At 34.4% G+C, this 25,741-nt stretch overlaps 2 protein-coding genes across 3 annotated transcripts in view; both read right to left on the reverse strand.

Annotated features, from left to right (window-relative positions):
- The window catches only part of LOC142344413 (uncharacterized), a 112,663-nt gene extending 108,482 nt beyond the window's left edge, over window positions 1-4,181 (reverse strand). For both annotated transcript variants that reach the window (XM_075396032.1, XM_075396031.1), the window contains exon 1: window positions 4,007-4,181. In XM_075396032.1, coding sequence (XP_075252147.1) covers window positions 4,007-4,091 — 85 coding nt within the window. In that variant the 5' untranslated portion in view covers window positions 4,092-4,181. The remainder of the gene's footprint in view (window positions 1-4,006) is intronic.
- A 2,478-nt stretch (window positions 4,182-6,659) lies between these two features.
- LOC142344414 (serine/threonine-protein kinase N2-like) overlaps window positions 6,660-25,741 on the reverse strand; it is a 71,668-nt gene continuing 52,586 nt past the window's right edge. The window contains exon 17 of the mRNA XM_075396033.1: window positions 6,660-7,439. Coding sequence (XP_075252148.1) covers window positions 7,044-7,439 — 396 coding nt within the window. The 3' untranslated portion in view covers window positions 6,660-7,043. The remainder of the gene's footprint in view (window positions 7,440-25,741) is intronic.

A 25,741-nucleotide genomic window follows, 5' to 3' on the forward strand; every position in this document is an offset into this window, starting at 1 on the left:
ATTAAAGAATTGTCAAAAAAAACTTCACTTGCAAAATAAAGCATCACATCAGGAGAGAGAGAGAGAGAGAGAGAGAGAGAGAGAGAGAGAGAGTTGACACTTAAATGGATCATCATTTGCTATCCTGACCAATAGAAAAGCAAAAAACGGCGAACATTGTCTTTAAATTAAAAATGGGAGAACTAGAGACCAGTAGAGCTCAAAAAGAGCTGCTCCGTGACTTACTGTCATCCAAGCGTTACCTTTTTGTCCTATATTGAGAAAATGAAGTCGAAAGCATCAGACAAATAATCGATCAAGCAAAAAATTGCAAAAACCCATGAACGAAAAATTGCGGCAGTGAAACAAAATTAACAGCTTGATCCATCCAAAAACACATCTGCAAAAAACAGTCAAGTACATGCTTTGAACATTCTTACTGGATATTTGAAACAAAAAAACACAAAAGGCGAACAAAGAAGTCTATCAAGTAGATTAACAAATTGTTAAATACATTATTTGCGAGACAAAGCATTACATCCAGTTAGCCTGAGAGTGGGAAAAATGACACTTAAATGTGTCAACATTTGCTATCGTGACATATAGAAAAGAGAAAAGACGGCAAACATTGTCTGTAAAATAAGTCACAAACTTTCGAAAATACGTTTGCGAACAATTTCTTTCAAAAAGAACTTCTAAATTCAATAATAATAATAGACAGGAAAAGATTCAAGGTTAATCCCAACTAAGGGACACAAGTTAGTTTGAATTGCTGACAAGCTTTAACAAAATTGCATGCTCTTCCGGACAGGCTGAAATTGGCCAAGAGTTAATAAAAACATGCTCATTATAGCACTTCAGAGGCTCCAGTAAACTATAACAGTCCAAAGAGAAAAAAGTGAAACAGGGACTGTCTATATAAAATACAGTTAACCGAGCAGAATGTCAAGAAGAGAAAACAGAACCTAGAAAAAAAACAGAACGCCTCTGAAAAAAAAACGCAAACTTTGCAGATGAAGTTGACGTTAATATGCCCCAATCAACTGGTATGGTCTAACTTAACCTGAGAATCAAAAAAGAACAAATTAGAAATCAAAAATATCAGTATCTCTCGCTCAATTGCTCCTCTAGAACATGAAAAAGAACAAAAGCAGACAAGTAAAACTTCGTAGGAAATCAAAAATTTTGAACAAATTTTTTTTCGGTCTCCTATACATTTGCCTGCTGTTCACAAGTGTTCCAGACACTCCATTTAATCTGCCATATTGACTTTCAAATCAATTTATACTAAAACTTCACAATTAAAACAAATAGTGAATAGTTATAAGGAAAATCCGGTTCGTTCGTAAACAAAATTTGATTACATTCGTAAAAAAAAACACCGCATGACTAATATAAATGCTAGAAAAATTCAGGTTTCTTCCGTTTGTGCCCACAGTTTAGTGGGTGCTTATCATCTGTATCCCCCGAGGCACTTAAACAATCCAGTAAACCAGTAGCCAATACATCTACATAAGCACCAGCACGTGTTTTTATAGAAACAATAAGAGTTTGATTTTAAAAATTTTCAAAATGCGAACGACTTGAAAAAAGCGACAGCAAAACTATAGTCGCAACAGAATACTGAAACAGTAATAACATATTCGGACTTTGTTTCATTTCCCTGAAACGTTTGAAGAAAATACAGTGGAACTCAAGCAGCACCACGAGTGCAATCTGAAACAACGTAAAACCTACCCGCAGACGGACGCAAAATTTATCCGCCATTTATTCCAGAGCATAAAAAAAGATTTTACAAGAACATTTACAGTTCAATTTTGTTGTCATTTTGCAGTTTGAAAAACTTCTGTTTTTATGGAGACAATACATGAAGTAGAATCAAAGTAGAATGGAGACAATACATGAAGTAGAATCAAAACAAATAAGCATTAGAGATGGTGACTACGACATCTAACAACAAAGTTCAAGTAGCTGGCATCTAAAATTGGGCTTTAAACGTTAATCCCGTCTCTATATTTGCTCGCCTTTTTTGATTGACTTGATTCTAGATAATTTGGCTACGAGCTGCTGCTTAAACCCACTTTCAGCAGATTGAGAGAATGACACTACCCTAGAGAAGTCAAAAATTTCCAGCAAAATGTTGAAAAACCTGTGAACTAAGGTAAAGCGAAACAGATCTGTCCAAAAAATTGAATGACAATCAAAAGTTCCGAAAACAAACAGCCTCTAATCAGAACGGCAGAAATTCAGGCGAGGCAATTTAATTCAGAGCGTGCTGTAACCAAGATAACTTTTTATGGGTGCATAATATTCAGACCGAGGAGGAGTTCGAACCTCTTGACTTACGGCGTTATCGGGACTTAAGCATTATCCGCCCGTATATCAGGGCCTTTTGACTACTATAACTTTTCCTTAAGCAAACGATTCAATTTCTGATTAAGAGCAATTTATTTCACGCAAAAGTCAAAACGTCAAGCTTGAAAAAGTCCCTCAAGAAGTGAAATCGAAAGAATTTTCTAGAACAAAACGGTCAAGAGAGAATTTTGCGTAAAACAGACACACACGTCTACAAGAATTGCTTCAAACGGCGTTCGAAAGCAATGAGGGAAGTATTAAATCGTGAGAGGCAAAACAAAACAAACTGACACCCCGTATGTCATGCAACTAAAATTACGAAATATATGTTATTAGCAGATCAATACGCTTAAGGTTTGAAAAACATATGACACAAAAAAGTAGGGTAAGCCCAAACGGAACAGATAAGGAATCAAATGATTTTTTAAAGCGCAAATGGAATGAAATGCAGGCCCCATTAACTCTAACAGTCAAATTTCGAGAACTGTTAGCTTAGTAGATTGCAGTAAAATTCGGTTGCAACAGACACTCACATGATATGACACGTGCAAGAAAAAGCCTCTAATTAACTTTTGTTTAACTCAGACTAGGTAAATAGTAAAAATAGCTTTGCAGCATGCCATCCATTAACATATTTAAACCCCATGTCCTCGGTTAACCTTACGTAAGTCTAAGTCTGAATGAAAGCTCACGCCACTATAACAAATTATGAATTCATGCGCAACTGTCAAATTAAAAGAGGCATTATCAAAAGGGTTGCTTATAAAGTGTATTTGACCAATTAAAATTTGAGTTCTCGAAACTGATTCTACTCAGCTAATTGGCAACAAGATGACAAGTTACCTTCGCATTTGGAGAAAAAAAAGGGATCTTTTCCGTTTGTGCCCCCCCCCAGCTTAGTGGGAGCATATTATTTGCATCCCCCAGACGCACGTGCCATATTTTTACATAACGACTTAATATGTAATGGCATGTGCACTGTAACAGGGGGGGGCATAACGTACTGAGGGTGGGGGGCACAAACGGAAAAGATCCGAAAAGAGTCATTGATTCTCCAAAATCCGTCCATTTTAATTTTGACGTCAAAATTTTTTTAAGACATGTGATATCCACTCAACACATATTTATTCAAAATGGAAACGCTCAAATTTCCATGACACTAAATGTCCATGAAACTAGGGAGAGATAGAGCTTTCTGTCACCACGAAGCTCTTCAAATCACAATGCGTATTGTTTCTGGCCATAAATTCATGAAAGCATTATCAAATTGAACAGATAGCATGCTATTGTGAACTTACAGCTGCTGATGTAAAACTCTTGATCTTTATCCCTATTTTTCCGAAAAGTTATCCTATCATTTTTTGGAAATTAATTAACAGATGACATGAATACGCGTTATAATTATCTTTAAAAAATTCAAAACAGTCTTGGGATTGTCTATGGCAATACTCCACGCTGTTTGCAATGTAAAACTAACTATGATTTGAAGGTTTAATTTTGTCAACGAGAGCAACTTCCTCGCTTCCATTCTAAGAAGCTCGAGAACGAACAGTTTTACCTACATAGCTACCATTAACTGGAGACGAGATCTTGAAATAAAAAATTTACTCAATGCGCTGATAAAATATCTCGCAGGGTTGTACATTGATCAGTAAAATAAAGAGTCAAGTACCTTTTGTGAAGCATCGGGTAATATCTGGAGGCAGTTGAGCTACCCTTGCCAAAGGGTCACGTGACTTAGATCTGTCACCCCTCATTATTGTCCCGTCTTTGTCTTCACTTCTATTTAAGCATGTCACAAATTCATCATCACCATTTAACACTATCTGAAAAAGCGCGTGAACGCAATATTACAAACTCAGCTGATATATTGCTACTGTACCGAGTTTTTCAAATTCTTCCCATTATAGGATAGATACTTCCCATCGTTGCCCCCTCCTGAGCTTAGTGATCATATAACGTATACCCCCTCCCCCATTACCATAAATATACCATAATGGGAGGCGCTAATGGGAAAAAACCCAAAAAAGTAACCCTGATTTCAAATAAGTTTCTAAGCTACCTTTTGTTCTATCCTGATAATTCAAATCCTGTAGCATACAATCACTCAAAAAATCTAAAATCACTAAGCTCGGCAGCAGCTTCTGATAATAAACAACTTTTTGTAGGAGCTAAAACCAAAGCTGAATTACGTGACGAAGTAAAAAAGAATTCAAATGAAAAATTGCAATTTATTTGATTTAAAAGAACTATTTTATCACTGGCTGTGTGAAAAGAATAGAAGACGACGACTTGCACCTTCTACTAATTAATATTATTAAAAAGAGGAAACATTTATATGCAGTACGCCCGTAGATAGCTGCTCTTTAGTTTTATTGTTCTACATAATTAAGGGTAGCCATAACATAAACAGTCACTTTCGTTGTGCTCTAAAGTTTTTCCTAGCTCTAACCAGTTATGTTGGTTATTACTGTTTAATATCACAATTCGGATCTATTCAAACCCCCCCCCCCCCCCCCCCCCAATTCCATCCTTATTTGCCGTTTATGATCCCCTGTTGGAAATGATGTACTGATAAATAGAACGCTACCATGTGTGTTAAAAAGCGCCTGATCGGGGGGTGGGGGTCACAGAATAGATCCAACTTGTAAAGTAATTTAATCTATTCGTGCTCACGATTCAGAATTGAATGGCAACAATTTACAGAAATATTGAACAAATCATCAGCAGACTGAACAAGTTTTCGCACAACTTAAGTGAATCTTAAAGTGAAACTTTGTCACATGGCGTCTCAGTAGGGGACAACTTTACAAGGTTCATATTTTACAAAATTAAATAACATGGATTGCCAAAAAATAACTTGTTCATTACGCAAACCAATCCAACATCCGAAGAGGGAACCGTTTCCTTTTTACCCCCTGAACAATTTTTTTGCCTTCATAACCCGATGTGAGGAAATTAATGATTGTCCATGGACTGATAATGGTCTGCATAGCGTAATAAGGGGTGGGGCTATCCATAACCGTTTATTGATGCTATTATAAAAGTGCATAGATATTAATTATGGAGGGCCATAATCTACAGTGAAGGGGAGGTGTGGGGGGGGGGGGGGGACAGTTCCTGTAAGATTAATGCAACTGAATGAGAAAGGCGCTTAAGGCATGTATGTGTGAGTGTAGCTAGCTATCTGTACATATCAGTTAAAGTAGTCAATTTTACCACCAAAATTATATTATGGACAACAATTAGTTCACGATGTGATCAATTAATCAACCAATGAGGGTGAATAAATCAAGTGAACAGAACAATAACTATTATAGCATGGCACAGACAAGTTTGTGATAGGGTGGTTGTCTTTTAGACATACGTGAAACACAGGCATACATCGGTTTGAATGCGCGAGGATTTGACGTTTAACATATCGAAGGAAAAGCTGAGAACATAAAATGGTTGGTTGTTACAGGGTAGTGTAGACAAGCAATCACCGTAACCTCACAATCCCAGAACACAGATTTGGAAATAACTTAGCCTGATTCCTCTGGACAAACATGAACCGACTGAGGTCGAATGAATTGCTGCCGATCGACAGGCGAGGAGATTTAATTGACAGTAGGCGTGCTTAAAATTTATTTATGGAAGCAAAAAAAAAAACGAACCCAGACCTCGAACGCTGTGTCTGACATCTTAACCACTAAGCTATAATGTATTGATTCACTTACGCTTACAATCGCTTTTATATTAGCAACAAACTTTATTTCAGAATGAGAAAAACTCATATCACTTAAACATGAAGAACTCAAGCGTGAAAATATCACTCAAGAAGTCAAAGGATGTTCTAGACGAATAGCGCAAAAATGGTCAGACAAAAATTCGGCATAAAAAGACACAAAAATACAATAATTGTTTCGAACTTCGTTTGAAATATTAAAATACAAATTATGGCGACTTCAACTCATTTACACCCTTACAATTTGCCCGCCTGAGAACAACTTTTGCACCACTCTTAGAAGCAATCTCTTGAAGTCAGAATACCAGATCATACTATCAATCGAACTTGTTTACGCTGTTTACAACATAGCTGATTTATTCTCTTGCTTAAATACCTCTCTAGTGCAGTTTTTACGCTCAGTAACTTTGCATTAACCGGATCTATTCTGTTTTACCCCCCCCCCCCCCCCGCTTCCTGACTGCTAATTTGCGGGGTGAAATGATAGAGGGGTGAAATATTGAGCTAAGATATGCGGGGTTAAACGAATCGGGGCGAAAATAAGTAGAACCCCATCAGAGGAATCAAGAACTATAAGCATTACCAAAATTCAACTTTCGAGAAACTAAGTCAATTATTGACACCCAGGGGAGGTAACAGTGTAAGTTATAATGTCGCATGGTCTGTGCTGTCTGCTTCAGTTCAATTTGACATAATAGAAAAGTTGGAAAAGATGATGATGAGTTAAGGAAGCACGGAAGAAAGAACTGATAAAATTTTTACAGAAAAGCTCTAAAACACTACTTGGTACTGTGTAATGTACGTACTTTCTTTACACTCCATCAGCAGTTAAACACAAATTAAGAGTCAATAGATCTGGTTGAAAAATATTTTATAGTGCTCCGTTTTGACTAAGAAATGGAGTTTCTTGCAATGTCATGAACTCGAATATCGCTATGATAAGTCTGGACAAAAAGAGGCAATAAAAAGTCATCTTTCTTTTTTAACACCAATCCGTCATGTATTCAAAATCTTTGAACTCATCCTGTTCTTGGATGGTTAGAGGTCGCGGGTTCTCTTTCGGAGGTGTCAAAATAGGAGCCTCTTTTGTAAAATCCTCGTCAAAGTTGCTTGTATCCTCAGGATGGTTAATAACGGGCACAAATGGTGGCTTTATTCTCCGCATTAACAGATCTTCCCATTGTAGGTTTTTGAAAAATGCTTGTGCTTTCACGTCTTCAGCGTCTCGCTCTGAGTAGCCCAACCTTGTTTCTGGTTTCTTGCGAAGCAACTTGCGTAATAAACTAAGTGACTCGGGTGACAGGAATCGAGGGTAGTGCACTTCATCATGCACGATTGCATCAAAGATTTCCTCCTCGTCATCTCCGGGGAATGGACTCTGAAAACAAAAAAAAAACATAAACCGACTAGCGTCAGAAGAATTACTCTCGAACGACTGGCGAGGCTAGAGAAGCTTTTATGATGCGGAAACTTCTGAGTGGCGAGGGGTTCGGATCCACCAACCCTCGAATTATAGTCAGGCACAATAACTCTAAATATAGCTTTTATTTTTAGCAACTCTGAATACGCAGTCGCTTTTATTTTAGCAACTCTGAATGCGGGCAATTCAAATCACTCAAAAAATCATTTGCTTCTCAATAAATTAATGTCAAGCCAAAAATCAAGAAGTCAAGTGTGCGAAAGCCACTCAAGAAGTGAAATCGAAAGAATGTTCTAGAAGAAAGCGGTGAAACGCAAATTTGCATAAGACACACGTTAACAACGTTAACAGTAACTGCTTAAAACTTCGCTCGAGAGCAAAACATAGCCGGCAGATTGCCGGAAAATAGCCGCCATAGAACTTTGTGGCCTTCCATAGAAACAACTGAAGAAATAAGAGACAGATTGACCACCAGTCTCTTAATGAACCACTAGACTTTTTGGGTTAGATTTGGACTCTCATTTTTATGAGACACATACGCACTATAAGGAAAAGCCCTAATAGAGCTTTTTTTAAATTAATATTCGAAATCAAAAACTCAAGACTAATACTCAAGACTCTAATTAGGGCATATAGGTTTGGCACTACTTAGATCTTTAAGTAGTAAATGTTCATAAAATTTAAATTCACGAAGTGAGTTCAAAACTCATCTTTTAAGTGGAGTAAGTCACGCAATTGACCTGAAAGCGAAACAAGTAACGTCAAGCACACAAATTTTAACCGCAGAGCAGGAGAAGTCACTGAAATGGAGAAAGTCAATGGTCGCAAGAATCATCGATGCAGGCGACGAATTGAAAAAAAGCAGCAGGACAAGTCCTGAAATAAATCCCATGAATTGAATATCCAACTGAAAACTGATGTATCTGACCAGCAGACCACTTGATCAATGCCAGTGAGAAAGAAGTAGTCTCAAAAGTTGAGAAACTAAAATAATCAAATAAACTAAACAAAAATATTATCATTGCTAAAACTCTTAAAACTTTTACTCTGAAGGCAATATTTGATCACTTCAATTATACACAATAACACATGTACAAGCCTTGAAAGCGGTCTAATGGCCACTTAAGATTTAGCATAAACAATTAGAATAAAAATATGAAAAATGACAAATGATTAAATCGAAAAATGCAAAATTTAAAAGTTTCTATGGTTCGCAATAATATTCTGTACAAAACCATCTTTTTCATCTCTCGAATCGGCGCAGTAGCCGATCTGCAAGGCCTAAAAAAGTTTCATTGGCCACTTAAGATTTAGCATAAACAATTAGAATAAAAATATGAAAAATGACAAATGATTAAATCGAAAAATGCAAAATTTAAAAGTTTCTATGGTTCGCAATAATATTCTGTACAAAACCATCTTTTTTATCTCTCGAATCGGCCCGGTAGCCGATCTGCAAGGCCTAAAAAAGTTTCATTGCCCCAAAGATCAATAAACTCAGAAAACTAGAAAAATCTTCCAAAAAAATTGATTACAGTAAAAATTTAAATGGAAAGTTGCAAAATTCGCAACATTATCGCCTTAGGAAACATTCCGTTGTCTCCTAAAACTATTCAGTAATCCAATTTCAAGCTTAAAAAAGCTTCACGGTCTCATAAAGTTCAATAAACTCTGAACATGATAACTCTTAGAAAATATGAAAAAATATTTCAATCTTCAAAGAATTGCGACATATTTGTGATATTAAGAAGATGACAACCATCCCAATCTCTCCATTAAACCATCTGCAAGGCCTAAAAAATATTTAATTGTCTCTTAACGATAGATGAAACCAGAAAATGACAAAAATCGTAATGATGTTAATATCTCCAGCACCAATACACTGTCAGCAAACTATTCAGCAACCTAATTTCAAGCCCACGCAACCTAATTTCAAGCCCCCGCAATCTAATTTCAAGCCCACGCAACCTAATTCAGGCCCTGAAAGAACAATAAATTTGGAACATGAGAAGACATTTCAGTAAACTTGAAAAATTCCACATTTTATCAAAAAATTGCAAAATTTGTGATAATAAAATGTTGAATGCCATTCCGTTGTCCCTAGCAACACTTCAGTAGCCTAATAACAAACCCTGGAGGAAATTGACATGACCCCCATCGCTGCAAAAAAATAAAAAAAAACAAAAAATGTTAAAAAAAAACTTGCGAAGCAACTTGCGTAATAAACTAAGTGACTCGGGTGACAGGAATCGAGGGTAGTGCACTTCATCATGCACGATTGCATCAAAGATTTCCTCCTCGTCATCTCCGGGGAATGGACTCTGAAAACAAAAAAAAACATAAACCGACTAGCGTCAGAAGAATTACTCTCGAACGACTGGCGAGGCTAGAGAAGCTTTTATGATGCGGAAACTTCTGAGTGGCGAGGGGTTCGGATCCACCAACCCTCGAATTATAGTCAGGCACAATAACTCTAAATATAGCTTTTATTTTTAGCAACTCTGAATACGCAGTCGCTTTTATTTTAGCAACTCTGAATGCGGGCAATTCAAATCACTCAAAAAATCATTTGCTTCTCAATAAATTAATGTCAAGCCAAAAATCAAGAAGTCAAGTGTGCGAAAGCCACTCAAGAAGTGAAATCGAAAGAATTCTAGAAGAAAGCGGTGAAACGCAAATTTGCATAAGACACACGTTAACAACGTTAACAGTAACTGCTTAAAACTTCGCTCGAGAGCAAAACATAGCCGGCAGATTGCCGGAAAATAGCCGCCATAGAACTTTGTGGCCTTCCATAGAAACAACTGAAGAAATAAGAGACAGATTGACCACCAGTCTCTTAATGAACCACTAGACTTTTTGGGTTAGATTCGGACTCTCATTTTTATGAGACACATACGCACTATAAGGAAAAGCCCTAATAGAGCTTTTTTAAATTAATATTCGAAATCAAAAACTCAAGACTAATACTCAAGACTCTAATTAGGGCATATAGGTTTGGCACTACTTAGATCTTTAAGTAGTAAATGTTCATAAAATTTAAATTCACGAAGTGAGTTCAAAACTCATCTTTTAAGTGGAGTAAGTCACGCAATTGACCTGAAAGCGAAACAAGTAACGTCAAGCACACAAATTTTAACCGCAGAGCAGGAGAAGTCACTGAAATGGAGAAAGTCAATGGTCGCAAGAATCATCGATGCAGGCGACGAATTGAAAAAAAGCAGCAGGACAAGTCCTGAAATAAATCCCATGAATTGAATATCCAACTGAAAACTGATGTATCTGACCAGCAGACCACTTGATCAATGCCAGTGAGAAAGAAGTAGTCTCAAAAGTTGAGAAACTAAAATAATCAAATAAACTAAACAAAAATATTATCATTGCTAAAACTCTTAAAACTTTTACTCTGAAGGCAATATTTGATCACTTCAATTATACACAATAACACATGTACAAGCGGTCTAATGGCCACTTAAGATTTAGCATAAACAATTAGAATAAAAATATGAAAAATGACAAATGATTAAATCGAAAAATGCAAAATTTAAAAGTTTCTATGGTTCGCAATAATATTCTGTACAAAACCATCTTTTTTATCTCTCGAATCGGCCCGGTAGCCGATCTGCAAGGCCTAAAAAAGTTTCATTGCCCCAAAGATCAATAAACTCAGAAAACCAGAAAAATCTTCCAAAAAAATTGATTACAGTAAAAATTTAAATGGAAAGTTGCAAAATTCGCAACATTATCGTATTAGGAAACATTCCGTTGTCTCCTAAAACTATTCAGTAACCCAATTTCAAGCTTAAAAACGCTTCACGGTCTCATAAAGTTCAATAAACTCTGAACATGATAACTCTTAGAAAATATGAAAAATATTTCAATCTTCAAAGAATTGCGACATATTTGTGATATTAAGAAGATGACAACCATCCCAATCTCTCCATTAAACCATCTGCAAGGCCTAAAAGATATTTAATTGTCTCTTAACGATAGATGAAACCAGAAAATGACAAAAATCGTAATGATGTTAATATCTCCAGCACCAATACACTGTCAGCAAACTATTCAGCAACCTAATTTCAAGCCCACGCAACCTAATTTCAAGCCCACGCAACCTAATTCAGGCCCTGAAAGAACGATAAATTTGGAACATGAGAAGACATTTCAGTAAACTTGAAAAATACCACATTTTATCAAAAAATTGCAAAATTTGTGATAATAAAATGTTGAATGCCATTCCGTTGTCCCTAGCAACACTTCAGTAGCCTAATAACAAACTCTGGAGGAGATTGACATGACCCCCATTGCTGCAAAAAAAATAAAAAAAAACAAACAAAAAATGTTAAAAAAACTTGAGAAAAATTGGAAATATTCTATATAAGCCAATAATTTTATGAAATTAAAAACTTGAAAACCCTTCGATTGTTACTAGGAAAATTGGAAGTAACCTATTATCCAGTCCAAGAGGAGGTTTCATGGCCCCAAGGGCTGGAAAAATTTTGAAGACAAAATTTTCAAAAAACACGAATTGCAAAAAAAACAGCATAATTGAGCGTGTTTATGTTTGCGGTACCAAACATATAGCTCACAAAAAAGGTCGGGCGAATTGCTCTCAAACTACCGGCGAGATCTTGGCTTCGTCAGTAGCTAGCCACAGTATAGTGAGGCTGGCTTTAGCTTAATTGAAGGGGCGCGAGGAGAGCGCAGCGGGGGAGTGGGGTGAAGGCAACGGTAGGAGGGCTGATTTTGGCTGCACGGAGCCCTTACGGCCTGAGCAATGTGCGGGGTGGGGATTGGGGTGAAGTGAGAGGGGGAAGATGATGGGGGAGGAGGTCCACATGTAAGAACCGCCATTCACAACAAACGTTTAATTCTCCAAAACAGTTTGAGAATCGCACACTCGGAGACTAGTGAGCTGAAAGTCTCTAAGAGCACTTAATACCAGCTGGACGCAACCTGATCATCCCGTATTTGCGGACGAAAAGTCAAACGCGTCAGTCAAAAAATCGGTCAACCAAAAATCGCATAAAAAAGACCAACATGCATATTAAGATTAATAAAAACTTTGTTAGAGAGCAATTAAACGTCAATCCAGAAATGGTAAAAAAACTCGAAAAATAACAAAAAAAAACGCAAAACTTGCGCCATTTTGGGCGCAAAAACGCCTAAGAGTGACTATTTAACCTCGAATTCAGGCCCTCCTAGCAGCCTAAGCACTCTAAGCAGTTGAAAGACTACTAAAGCCACCTTAGAGCTTCTAATCGAACTTAATTCCCACTGTGCTTACCTGTTTATCCCGTTTTGAAAGATTAAAGTCGTAAAAACAATGTAAAACATCTTACAAAGAAACATACCAGGACAAGTCCTGAAATACAATCCAAAGAATTGAAGGGAAAACTAAGAACTAAGGTATTTGACTAGCAGATCAATTGAACAACCAGAGCCAAAAAGACAATCTCAGATTTGAGAAAAAAAAATCAATCAAACTAAAAACAAACCAAAAAATCATTCATAAAACTCTTGAAGCTGTTACCTTGAATGCCAAATATGATACAAGTCAAAATACTCATTAACTAAGAAACAATCCTTGAAAGAGATTAATTTGCCACTAAAGGTAGAAACTGGAGAAATAGGACAAATGCTTCAAAAAACTGAAAAGTTCAAAACTTGAAGTTTCCAGGACAAAAAACATTTTTTGTCTCTTGAGTTCTGTCAGTCCACCCAATTGCAAGACTTAAAAAAGTTTTGTTGGCCAATAAAAATTGCTGAATTCAGAGAATCCCAAAAATTTCAAAGAGATCAAAATTGAAAACTTAAAAATTAACAATTTTAATAAAATTTAAAAACAATTTTAACAAAATCCTGCTAAAATCCGTGATATCATTTTCAGAACCAGTTCATTGTCTCCAGGCTATCCAGTATCTCTACTGCATAGTTTTTCTGGCTCATAAAGACCGATGAACTTAGAACAATATTTTTCAGAAAATTTAAATTTTGTCAAAAAGTTCCTAAAACTCGTGTTATTAAAATATTGATAACCATTCCAGTACTTCCAGCAACTATGCCGTAAATAAAAAACTGCAAAAAATAGAAAATATTTGCCTGTTTATGTTTGTAGTACGAAAACATATACCTCCTAAAATGGTCATAAAAAATTATGTCCTGCAAAAACCTTAATCAACTTTAACAAACCTTAATTTTAGACTGGTCCAACAAAGAGTCGCATACATTAATCTTTCAAAACTCTGAACGATTGCTAAGAGACAATTAAATATCTTTTAGGCCTTGCAGATGGTTTAATGGTGAGATTAGGATGGTTGTCATCTTTATCCCGTTTTGAAAGATTAAAGTCGTAAAAACAATGTAAAACATCTTACAAAGAAACATACAAGGACAAGTCCTGAAATACAATCCAAAGAATTGAAGGGAAAACTAAGAACTAAGGTATTTGACTAGCAGATCAATTGAACAACCCCAGCCAAAAAGACAATCTCAGATTTGAGAAAATAAAATCAATCAAACTAAAAACAAACCAAAAAAATTATTGTTAAAATTCTTGAAGCTGTTACCTTGAATGCCAAATATGATGCAAGTCAAAATACTCTAACTCAGATACAAGCCTTGAAAGAGATTAATTTGCCACTAAAGGTAGAAACTCGAGAAATATGACAAATGCTTAAAAAAACTGAAAAGTACAAAACTTTAAGTTTCCAGGACAGAAATCAATTTTTTGTCTCTGGAGTTCTGTCAGTCCACCCAATTGCAAGACTTAAAAAAGTTTTGTTGGCCAATAAAAATTGCTGAACTCAGAATCCCAAAAATTTCAAAAAAAATAAAATTGAAAATTTTAAAAATTAACAATTTTAATAAAATTTAAAAACAATTTTAACAAAATCTTGCTAAAATCCGTGATATCATTTTCAGAACCAGTTCATTGTCTCCAGGCTATCCAGTATCTTTACTGCATGGTTTTTCTGGCTCCTAAAGACCGATGAACTTGGAACAATATTTTTCAGAAAATTTAAACTTGGTCAAAAAGTTCCTAAAACTCGTGTTATTAAAATATTGATAACCATTCTAGTACTTCCAGCAACTATGCCGTAAATATAAAATTGCAAAAAATAGTAAATATTTGCCTGTTTATGTTTGTAGTACCAAAACATATAACTCCTAAAATGGTCATAAAAAATTATGTCCTGCAGAAACCTTAATCAACTTTAACAAACCTTAATTTTAGACTGGTCCAACAAAGAGTCGCATACTTTAATCTTTCAAAACTCTGAACGATCGTTAAGAGACAATTAAATATCTTTTAGGCCTTGCAGATGGTTTAATGGAGAGATTAGGATGGTTGTCATCTTTATCCCATTTTGAAAGATTAAAGTCGTAAAAATGTGAAACATCTTACAAAAAACATACCAGGACAAGTCCTGAAATACAATCCAAAGAATTGAAGGGAAAACTAAGAACTAAGGTACCTGACTAGCAGATCAATTGAAGAGCCCCAGCCAAAAAGACAATCTCAGATTTGAGAAGATAAAATCAATCAAACTAAAAACAAACCAAAAAAATCATTGATAAAATTCTTGAAGCTGTTACCTTGAATGCCAAATATGATACAAGTCAAAACACTCATTAACTAAGAAGCAAGCCTTGAAAGAGATTAATTTGCCACTAAAGGTAGAAACTCGAGAAATATGACAAATGCTTCAAAAAACTGAGAAGTGCAAAACTTGAAGTTTTCAGGACAAAAAACAATCTTTTGTCTCTGGAGTTCTGTCAGTCCACCCAATTGCAAGACTTAAAAAAGTTTTGTTGGCCAATAAAAACTGCTGAACTCAGAGAATCCCAAAAATTTCAAAGAAATTAAAACTGAAAATTTAAAAATTTAACAATTTTAAAAAAAATTAAAAACAATTTTAACAAAATCTTGCTAAAATCCGTGATATCATTTTCAGAACCAGTTCATTGTCTCCAGACTATCCAGTATCTCTACTGCATGGTTTTTCTGGCTCATAAAGACCGATGAACTTGGAACAATATTTTTCAGAAAAATTAAATTTTGTCAAAAAGGTCCTAAAACTCGTGTTATTAAAATATTGACAACCATTCCAGTACTTCCAGCAACTAAGCCGTAAATATAAAATTGCAAAAAATAGTAAACATTTGCCTGTTTATATTTGTAGTAACAAAACATATACCTCCTAAAATGGTCATAAAAAATTATGTCCTGCAAAAACCTTAATCAACTTTAACAAACCTTAATATTAGACTGGTCCAACAAAGAGTCGCATACTTTAATCTTTCAAAACTCTGAACGATCGTTAAGAGACAATTAAATATCTTTTAGGCCTTGCAGATGGTTTAATGGAGAGATTAGGATGGTTGTCATCTTTATCCCGTTTTGAAAGATTAAAATTGTGTAAAACATCGTACAAAGAAACATACCAGGACAAGCCCTGGAATACAATCCAAAGAATTGAAGGGAAAACTAAGAACTAAGGTACCTTACTAGCAGATCAATTGAACAACCCCAGCCAAAAAGAATCTCAGATTTGACAAAATAAAATCAATAAAATTAAAATTGAAAATTTAAAAATTTAACAATTTTAAAAAAAAAAATTAAAAACAGTTTTAACAAAACCTTGCTAAAATCCGTGATATCATTTTCAGAACCACTTCATTGTCTCCAGACTATCCAGTATCTCTACTTGATGGTTTGTCTGGCTCATAAAGACCGATGAACTTGGAACAATATTTTTCAGAAAATTTAAATTTTGTCAAAAAGTTCCTAAAACTCGTGTTATTAAAATATTGATAACCATTCCAGTACTTCCAGCAACTATGCCGTAAATATAAAATTGCAAAAAATAGTTACATTTCCCTGTTTATGTTTGTAGAAACAAAACATATACCTCCTAAAATGGTCATAAAAAATTATGTCCTGCAAAAACCTTAATCAACTTTAACAGACCTTAATTTTAGACTGATCCAACAAAGAGTCGCATACTTTAATCTTTCAAAACTCTGAACGATCGTTAAGAGACAATTAAATATCTTTTAGCCCTTGCAGATGGTTTAATGGAGAGATTAGGATGGTTGTCATCTTTATCCCGTTTTGAAAGATTAAAGTCGTAAAAATTGTGTAAAACATCTTACAAAAAAACATACCAGGACAAGTCCTGAAATACAATCCAAAGAATTGAAGGGAAAACTAAGAACTAAGGTACCTGACTAGCAGATCAATTGAACAACCCCAGCCAAAAAGACAATCTATGATTTGAGAAAATAAAATCAATCAAACTAAAAACAAACCAAAAAAATCATTGATAAAATTCTTGAAGCTGTTACCTTGAATGCCAAATATGATACAAGTCAAAACACTCATTAACTAAGAAACAAGCCTTGAAAGAGATTAATTTGCCACCAAAGGTAGAAACTCGAGAAATATGACAAATGCTTCAAAAAGCTGAGAAGTGCAAAACTTGACGGTTTCAGGGCAAAAAACAATCTTTTGTCTCTGGAGTTCTGTCAGTCCACCCAATTGCAAGACTTAAAAAAGTTTTGTTGGCCAATAAAAATTGCTGAACTCAGAGAATCCCAAAAATTTCAAAGAAATTAAAATTGAAAATTTAAAAATTTAACAATTTTTAAAAAAAATTAAAAACAATTTTAACAAAATCTTGCTAAAATCCGTGATATCATTTTCAGAACCAGTTCATTGTCTCCAGACTATCCAGTATCTCTACTTCATGGTTTTTCTGGCTCATAAAGACCGATGAACTTGGAACAATATTTTTCAGAAAATTTAAATTTTGTCAAAAAGTTCCTAAAACTCGTGTTATTAAAATATTGATAACCATTCCAGTACTTCCAGCAACTATGCCGTAAATATAAAATTGCAAAAAATAGTTACATTTGCCTGTTTATGTTTGTAGAACCAAAACATATACCTCCTAAAATGGTCATAAAAAATTATGTCCTGCAAAAACCTTCAACTTTAACAGACCTTAATTTTAGACTGGTCCAACAAAGAGTGGCATACTTTAATCTTTCGAAACTCTGAACGATCGTTAAGAGACAATTAAATATCTTTTAGGCCTTGCAGATGGTTTAAAGGAGAGATTAGGATGGTTGTCATCTTTCTCCCGTTTTGAAATATTAAAGTCGTAAAAATTGTGTAAAACATCTTACAAAGAAACATACCAGGACAAGCCCTGGAATACAATCCAAAGAATTGAAGGGAAAACTAAGAACTAAGGTACCTTACTAGCAGATCAATTGAACAACCCCAGCCAAAAAGAATCTCAGATTTGACAAAATAAAATCAATAAAATTAAAATTGAAAATTTAAAAATTTAACAATTTTAAAAAAAAAAATTAAAAACAGTTTTAACAAAACCTTGCTAAAATCCGTGATATCATTTTCAGAACCACTTCATTGTCTCCAGACTATCCAGTATCTCTACTTGATGGTTTGTCTGGCTCATAAAGACCGATGAACTTGGAACAATATTTTTCAGAAAATTTAAATTTTGTCAAAAAGTTCCTAAAACTCGTGTTATTAAAATATTGATAACCATTCCAGTACTTCCAGCAACTATGCCGTAAATATAAAATTGCAAAAAATAGTTACATTTGCCTGTTTATGTTTGTAGAACCAAAACATATACCTCCTAAAATGGTCATAAAAAATTATGTCCTGCAAAAACCTTCAACTTTAACAGACCTTAATTTTAGACTGGTCCAACAAAGAGTGGCATACTTTAATCTTTCGAAACTCTGAACGATCGTTAAGAGACAATTAAATATCTTTTAGGCCTTGCAGATGGTTTAATGGAGAGATTAGGATGGTTGTCATCTTTATCCCGTTTTGAAAGATTAAAGTCGTAAAAATTGTGTAAAACATCTTACAAAAAAACATACCAGGACAAGTCCTGAAATACAATCCAAAGAATTGAAGGGAAAACTAAGAACTAAGGTACCTGACTAGCAGATCAATTGAACAACCCCAGCCAAAAAGACAATCTATGATTTGAGAAAATAAAATCAATCAAACTAAAAACAAACCAAAAAAATCATTGATAAAATTCTTGAAGCTGTTACCTTGAATGCCAAATATGATACAAGTCAAAACACTCATTAACTAAGAAACAAGCCTTGAAAGAGATTAATTTGCCACCAAAGGTAGAAACTCGAGAAATATGACAAATGCTTCAAAAAGCTGAGAAGTGCAAAACTTGACGGTTTCAGGGCAAAAAACAATCTTTTGTCTCTGGAGTTCTGTCAGTCCACCCAATTGCAAGACTTAAAAAAGTTTTGTTGGCCAATAAAAATTGCTGAACTCAGAGAATCCCAAAAATTTCAAAGAAATTAAAATTGAAAATTTAAAAATTTAACAATTTTTAAAAAAAATTAAAAACAATTTTAACAAAATCTTGCTAAAATCCGTGATATCATTTTCAGAACCAGTTCATTGTCTCCAGACTATCCAGTATCTCTACTTCATGGTTTTTCTGGCTCATAAAGACCGATGAACTTGGAACAATATTTTTCAGAAAATTTAAATTTTGTCAAAAAGTTCCTAAAACTCGTGTTATTAAAATATTGATAACCATTCCAGTACTTCCAGCAACTATGCCGTAAATATAAAATTGCAAAAAATAGTTACATTTGCCTGTTTATGTTTGTAGAACCAAAACATATACCTCCTAAAATGGTCATAAAAAATTATGTCCTGCAAAAACCTTCAACTTTAACAGACCTTAATTTTAGACTGGTCCAACAAAGAGTGGCATACTTTAATCTTTCGAAACTCTGAACGATCGTTAAGAGACAATTAAATATCTTTTAGGCCTTGCAGATGGTTTAATGGAGAGATTAGGATGGTTGTCATCTTTATCCCGTTTTGAAAGATTAAAATTGTGTAAAACATCGTACAAAGAAACATACCAGGACAAGCCCTGGAATACAATCCAAAGAATTGAAGGGAAAACTAAGAACTAAGGTACCTTACTAGCAGATCAATTGAACAACCCCAGCCAAAAAGAATCTCAGATTTGACAAAATAAAATCAATAAAATTAAAATTGAAAATTTAAAAATTTAACAATTTTAAAAAAAAAAATTAAAAACAGTTTTAACAAAACCTTGCTAAAATCCGTGATATCATTTTCAGAACCACTTCATTGTCTCCAGACTATCCAGTATCTCTACTTGATGGTTTGTCTGGCTCATAAAGACCGATGAACTTGGAACAATATTTTTCAGAAAATTTAAATTTTGTCAAAAAGTTCCTAAAACTCGTGTTATTAAAATATTGATAACCATTCCAGTACTTCCAGCAACTATGCCGTAAATATAAAATTGCAAAAAATAGTTACATTTCCCTGTTTATGTTTGTAGAAACAAAACATATACCTCCTAAAATGGTCATAAAAAATTATGTCCTGCAAAAACCTTAATCAACTTTAACAGACCTTAATTTTAGACTGATCCAACAAAGAGTCGCATACTTTAATCTTTCAAAACTCTGAACGATCGTTAAGAGACAATTAAATATCTTTTAGCCCTTGCAGATGGTTTAATGGAGAGATTAGGATGGTTGTCATCTTTATCCCGTTTTGAAAGATTAAAGTCGTAAAAATTGTGTAAAACATCTTACAAAAAAACATACCAGGACAAGTCCTGAAATACAATCCAAAGAATTGAAGGGAAAACTAAGAACTAAGGTACCTGACTAGCAGATCAATTGAACAACCCCAGCCAAAAAGAATCTCAGATTTGACAAAATAAAATCAATAAAATTAAAATTGAAAATTTAAAAATTTAACAATTTTAAAAAAAAAAATTAAAAACAGTTTTAACAAAACCTTGCTAAAATCCGTGATATCATTTTCAGAACCACTTCATTGTCTCCAGACTATCCAGTATCTCTACTTGATGGTTTGTCTGGCTCATAAAGACCGATGAACTTGGAAAAATATTTTTCAGAAAATTTAAATTTTGTCAAAAAGTTCCCAAAACTCGTGTTATTAAAATATTGATAACCATTCCAGTACTTCCAGCAACTATGCCGTAAATATAAAATTGCAAAAAATAGTTACATTTCCCTGTTTATGTTTGTAGAAACAAAACATATACCTCCTAAAATGGTCATAAAAAATTATGTCCTGCAAAAACCTTAATCAACTTTAACAGACCTTAATTTTAGACTGATCCAACAAAGAGTCGCATACTTTAATCTTTCAAAACTCTGAACGATCGTTAAGAGACAATTAAATATCTTTTAGCCCTTGCAGATGGTTTAATGGAGAGATTAGGATGGTTGTCATCTTTATCCCGTTTTGAAAGATTAAAGTCGTAAAAATTGTGTAAAACATCTTACAAAAAAACATACCAGGACAAGTCCTGAAATACAATCCAAAGAATTGAAGGGAAAACTAAGAACTAAGGTACCTGACTAGCAGATCAATTGAACAACCCCAGCCAAAAAGACAATCTATGATTTGAGAAAATAAAATCAATCAAACTAAAAACAAACCAAAAAAATCATTGATAAAATTCTTGAAGCTGTTACCTTGAATGCCAAATATGATACAAGTCAAAACACTCATTAACTAAGAAACAAGCCTTGAAAGAGATTAATTTGCCACCAAAGGTAGAAACTCGAGAAATATGACAAATGCTTCAAAAAGCTGAGAAGTGCAAAACTTGACGGTTTCAGGGCAAAAAACAATCTTTTGTCTCTGGAGTTCTGTCAGTCCACCCAATTGCAAGACTTAAAAAAGTTTTGTTGGCCAATAAAAATTGCTGAACTCAGAGAATCCCAAAAATTTCAAAGAAATTAAAATTGAAAATTTAAAAATTTAACAATTTTTAAAAAAAATTAAAAACAATTTTAACAAAATCTTGCTAAAATCCGTGATATCATTTTCAGAACCAGTTCATTGTCTCCAGACTATCCAGTATCTCTACTTCATGGTTTTTCTGGCTCATAAAGACCGATGAACTTGGAACAATATTTTTCAGAAAATTTAAATTTTGTCAAAAAGTTCCTAAAACTCGTGTTATTAAAATATTGATAACCATTCCAGTACTTCCAGCAACTATGCCGTAAATATAAAATTGCAAAAAATAGTTACATTTGCCTGTTTATGTTTGTAGAACCAAAACATATACCTCCTAAAATGGTCATAAAAAATTATGTCCTGCAAAAACCTTCAACTTTAACAGACCTTAATTTTAGACTGGTCCAACAAAGAGTGGCATACTTTAATCTTTCGAAACTCTGAACGATCGTTAAGAGACAATTAAATATCTTTTAGGCCTTGCAGATGGTTTAAAGGAGAGATTAGGATGGTTGTCATCTTTCTCCCGTTTTGAAATATTAAAGTCGTAAAAATTGTGTAAAACATCTTACAAAGAAACATACCAGGACAAGTCCTGAAATACAATCCAAAGAATTGAAGGGAAAACTAAGAACTAAGGTACCTGACTAGCAGATCAATTGAACAACCCCAGCCAAAAAGACAATCTATGATTTGAGAAAATAAAATCAATCAAACTAAAAACAAACCAAAAAAATCATTGATAAAATTCTTGAAGCTGTTACCTTGAATGCCAAATATGATACAAGTCAAAATACTCATTAACTAAGAAACAAGCCTTGAAAGAGATTAATTTGCCACTAAAGGTAGAAACTCGAGAAATATGACAAATGCTTCAAAAAACTGAGAAGTGCAAAACTTGAAGTTTTCAGGACAAAAAACAATCTTTTGTCTCTGGAGTTCTGTCAGTCCACCCAATTGCAAGACTTAAAAAAGTTTTGTTGGCCAATAAAAATTGCTGAACTCAGAGAATCCCAAAAATTTCAAAAAAATTAAAAATGAAAATTTAAAAATTTAACAATTTTATTAAAATTTAAAAACAATTTTAACAAAATTTGCTAAAATCCGTGATATCATTTTCAGAACCAGTTCATTGTCTCCAGACTATCCAGTATCTCTACTGCATGGTTAGACTGGTTTAACAAAGAGTCCGAAAAATGACAAAAAAGGCCAAAAAATGCAAAATTTGGGGCTAAAATTTACTAAAAACTGACCTTAACCTTGAAATACGGTCTTCCCAATAACTTCACCACTCTGAGCACTTGAAGGACTACTGAACGCGACTTAGGTCTTCTAATGAAACTTGCTCCTCGTTGGGCTTTACCTGTTAATCCCATTTTGAATAACCAGACAAATCCTGAAATACAATCCAAATAAGCGAATGAAAAACCTAGAACTACTCTACCTGACCAGCAGATCAGTTGAACTCCAGCCAAAAAAAACGATCTCAAAAGTTGAGAAAGTAAATTCAAACTGAACAGAAAAATGATCATTGCTAAAACACCTGAAACTTTCACCCTGAAAGCCTATTTTCTTCCAGCTATATATCTATACCCACGTACCAAAGCATAAGCCTTGAAAATTGTTTACTGGTCGATAAAGATAGCAAAAAAGGAGAAAAATGACACTTAAAGAAGAAGAAAATTTAAAGAATGGTCCTTAGTTTTGGAATATTAAAAAGTTAAAAACCAATTTTTTTCTCTGAAAGTCCACTAAACCATCTGGAATGCCTAAAAATGTTTCGGTGGCCCTTAACAGTTGATATAATAAGACAATGACTAAAAAATTCAAAAAACCTAAAAACAATCGCAAATTTCAATGATATTTTGTCACATTTTTGATATTAGTCTTTTCAGAACCAAGTATTTGTCCTTTGAGGCTATCCAATAACCCAATTTCAAGCTTGAAAAAGTCGCATTGACTCAAAGATCGTAAAACTACGAAAATGAGAAAAAAATTCAGATTTCTAAAAATTCACATTTGATCAAATGATTGCAGTTATTCTTAGTATTTGAAAAGCTGAAAACAATTTCATTGCCCCTAGCAACTATGCAAAAACATACTAAACATCCTATAGGGGGTTACCTGACCAATGAGACAAGAAAGTGTAAAGATATATTTTTTTAAATTTGAAAAATTGCTTAACTTTATGGTATTAAAATGTTAAAACAATTTCAATGCGACTAAAACCAAGTTTTACTCCGTAGAGAAGGTATTATGGCCTCTAAACGAACAAAAAATTTAAAAAACTTTAGAAAAATTTTAGAAACAAATGCAAGTTTATTCAAAAAGTTGCTAAAATTCACGACATTTAAATGTTGAAAGACGTTCTAATGCCAATAAAAACAATGTAATAACTTAATCCCAAACTTTTGAAGTTTTATGGCCCTTGATCTTGGAAAAACAAAAATGACGAAAATTTTTTAGACGTAACCGACTAACGTCGGGGGAATTAGCGAATTGCTTTCAAACAGCCGGCGAGCAGTCACCTTTGTCAGTAGCTAGCGACGGTTTAGTGAGGCTAATTTTAGCTTAATTGAAGAGACGTGAGGTGAGCGCAGCGGGGGGGGGGGATAGGGGGTCATAGGGGTGGGGAGCTTTGACAACAGTGTGGAGAGGGGCGACCATGGGACGGCGGTTTTTGGCTGCAGATTTTTACGGCCTGAACGATATGTAGGGGGGATTGGGGGTGAAGTGAGAGGGGGTGTTTTGTGGGGCATTCAATTTCTAAGAACCTCCCTTCTCACCATAATTATATGTCTCCAAAACATTTTCTGTGAATCGCATACTTGGAGACTATGAGCTGAAAGGCTCTAAGAGCAGTTAATGCCTGATGGTCGCTACCTGTTTATCCCGCTTTTGAGGACGAAGTCAAATGGGTCAGACGAAAAATCCGCCAAACGAAAAATCTCATAAAAAAAGATCAACCGGAAAGCAATTAAAAACATACCCGGCATATGGCCGGAAAATAGCCGCCGTTGATTCCAATAAGCATGATTGGGATTGAAAGAATAGAAGATATTAAAAAAAAAGATTTTTGTACAATAACATTTTTTAAGTCCGATTTATTTTGATGGCATTTCGTAGTTGAACATAACGTACTTTTGTTTCTGAGAGAGAGGCTGCAGGGGCTACTATCAATACCAATAAGCATTATAGATGGTAACTAAGACTTATAGGAACGACGTTCAAATAGCGGGCATCTAAAATTGGGCTTTATGGGTTTAACAGACTCTGTTCATTTTGAATTGCTTTGCTGAGCAACTTCTGTTCAAAATCACTTTTAGCAGAATGAGAGAAGAGAGAAACTAGCCTAGAGAAGTTAAAAAGATATCACGCAAAATGTTGAAAAAGCGGCAAAATGAGGTAAAGCGAAACATTTTTTTATTCGACGAAGTAAAAAAAATAGGAGCGCTATAATACCCGGCTGAGAAGATGAGGGCGGCTATTAAAAATTGCAAAAATCAGTATCATTTTTTGTGTTTATGTTTGCAGTACCAAATAATGTAGCTCACAAAAAGGTCGGAAAAAGCAAAAGACCTTTACCAACTTTGACAAATGTCAATTCAAAAAACAGATAACTCGAAAAATTCCCAGCAGCTGCACCACCCTAAAGCAATTGAAGGACTATTAAGGCCAGCTTTGGCCTCTAATGAAACTTAATGTCCACTGGGCCTTACCTGTTTCAAACTTTCGATTCTATGCTTCTTATGCTTTCGAACAATTAACTTCAGCAACATTTTCAAAAATGAAAACCTTCATCATGATTGAAAGAAATTCGAACTGAGTCAAACGCCAAACAATTCAAACAAAGCTGGCAGATTGCCAGAAAATAGCCGCAATAGATTCGTAGATCGGCAGTCTAAAAAAACAGTACAAAAGACAGGCCAAAAAATTCGTCTTTTCATTGAAGGCTGATCTGTCATATTTTGATTTAAAATCTGTATAAGTTATTGCTGCCTCTATTAGCTGATCTCAAATAACCTTCATTTAGAGTGACACACACCCATTTGACCTTATCTCTTTGAATTAAAGTAAAAAGTCAATTTTAAAGTGAGGAAGTCATTTTTGAGAGTGAGGTAAGTCAAGTGTGACAAAAAATTTAATCACGCGCATGAACAAAAAAACTCGCTCCACAAAGAGCGAAAAATGACGTCACACATGCAATTCAGTTAAAATTGCTTGAACGAATGAACAAAAAGTGGCTGTGACGTCATATGGTCGTAACAAAAATCATGACGACGAAATAAAAAACATAGCAGGACAAGTCCTGACGTACAATTCAAAGAATTTTCATTGACTAAACAGAAAAGCTAGACCTAGAATGGACTTTGAGTGAATTGAGAAAACTATTTTTAAAAAAATCAGATAA

This window comes from Convolutriloba macropyga, chromosome 8, assembly GCF_964194025.1.
Source record: "Convolutriloba macropyga chromosome 8, txConMacr16.3, whole genome shotgun sequence".
Taxonomy (NCBI): domain Eukaryota; kingdom Metazoa; phylum Xenacoelomorpha; order Acoela; family Convolutidae; genus Convolutriloba; species Convolutriloba macropyga.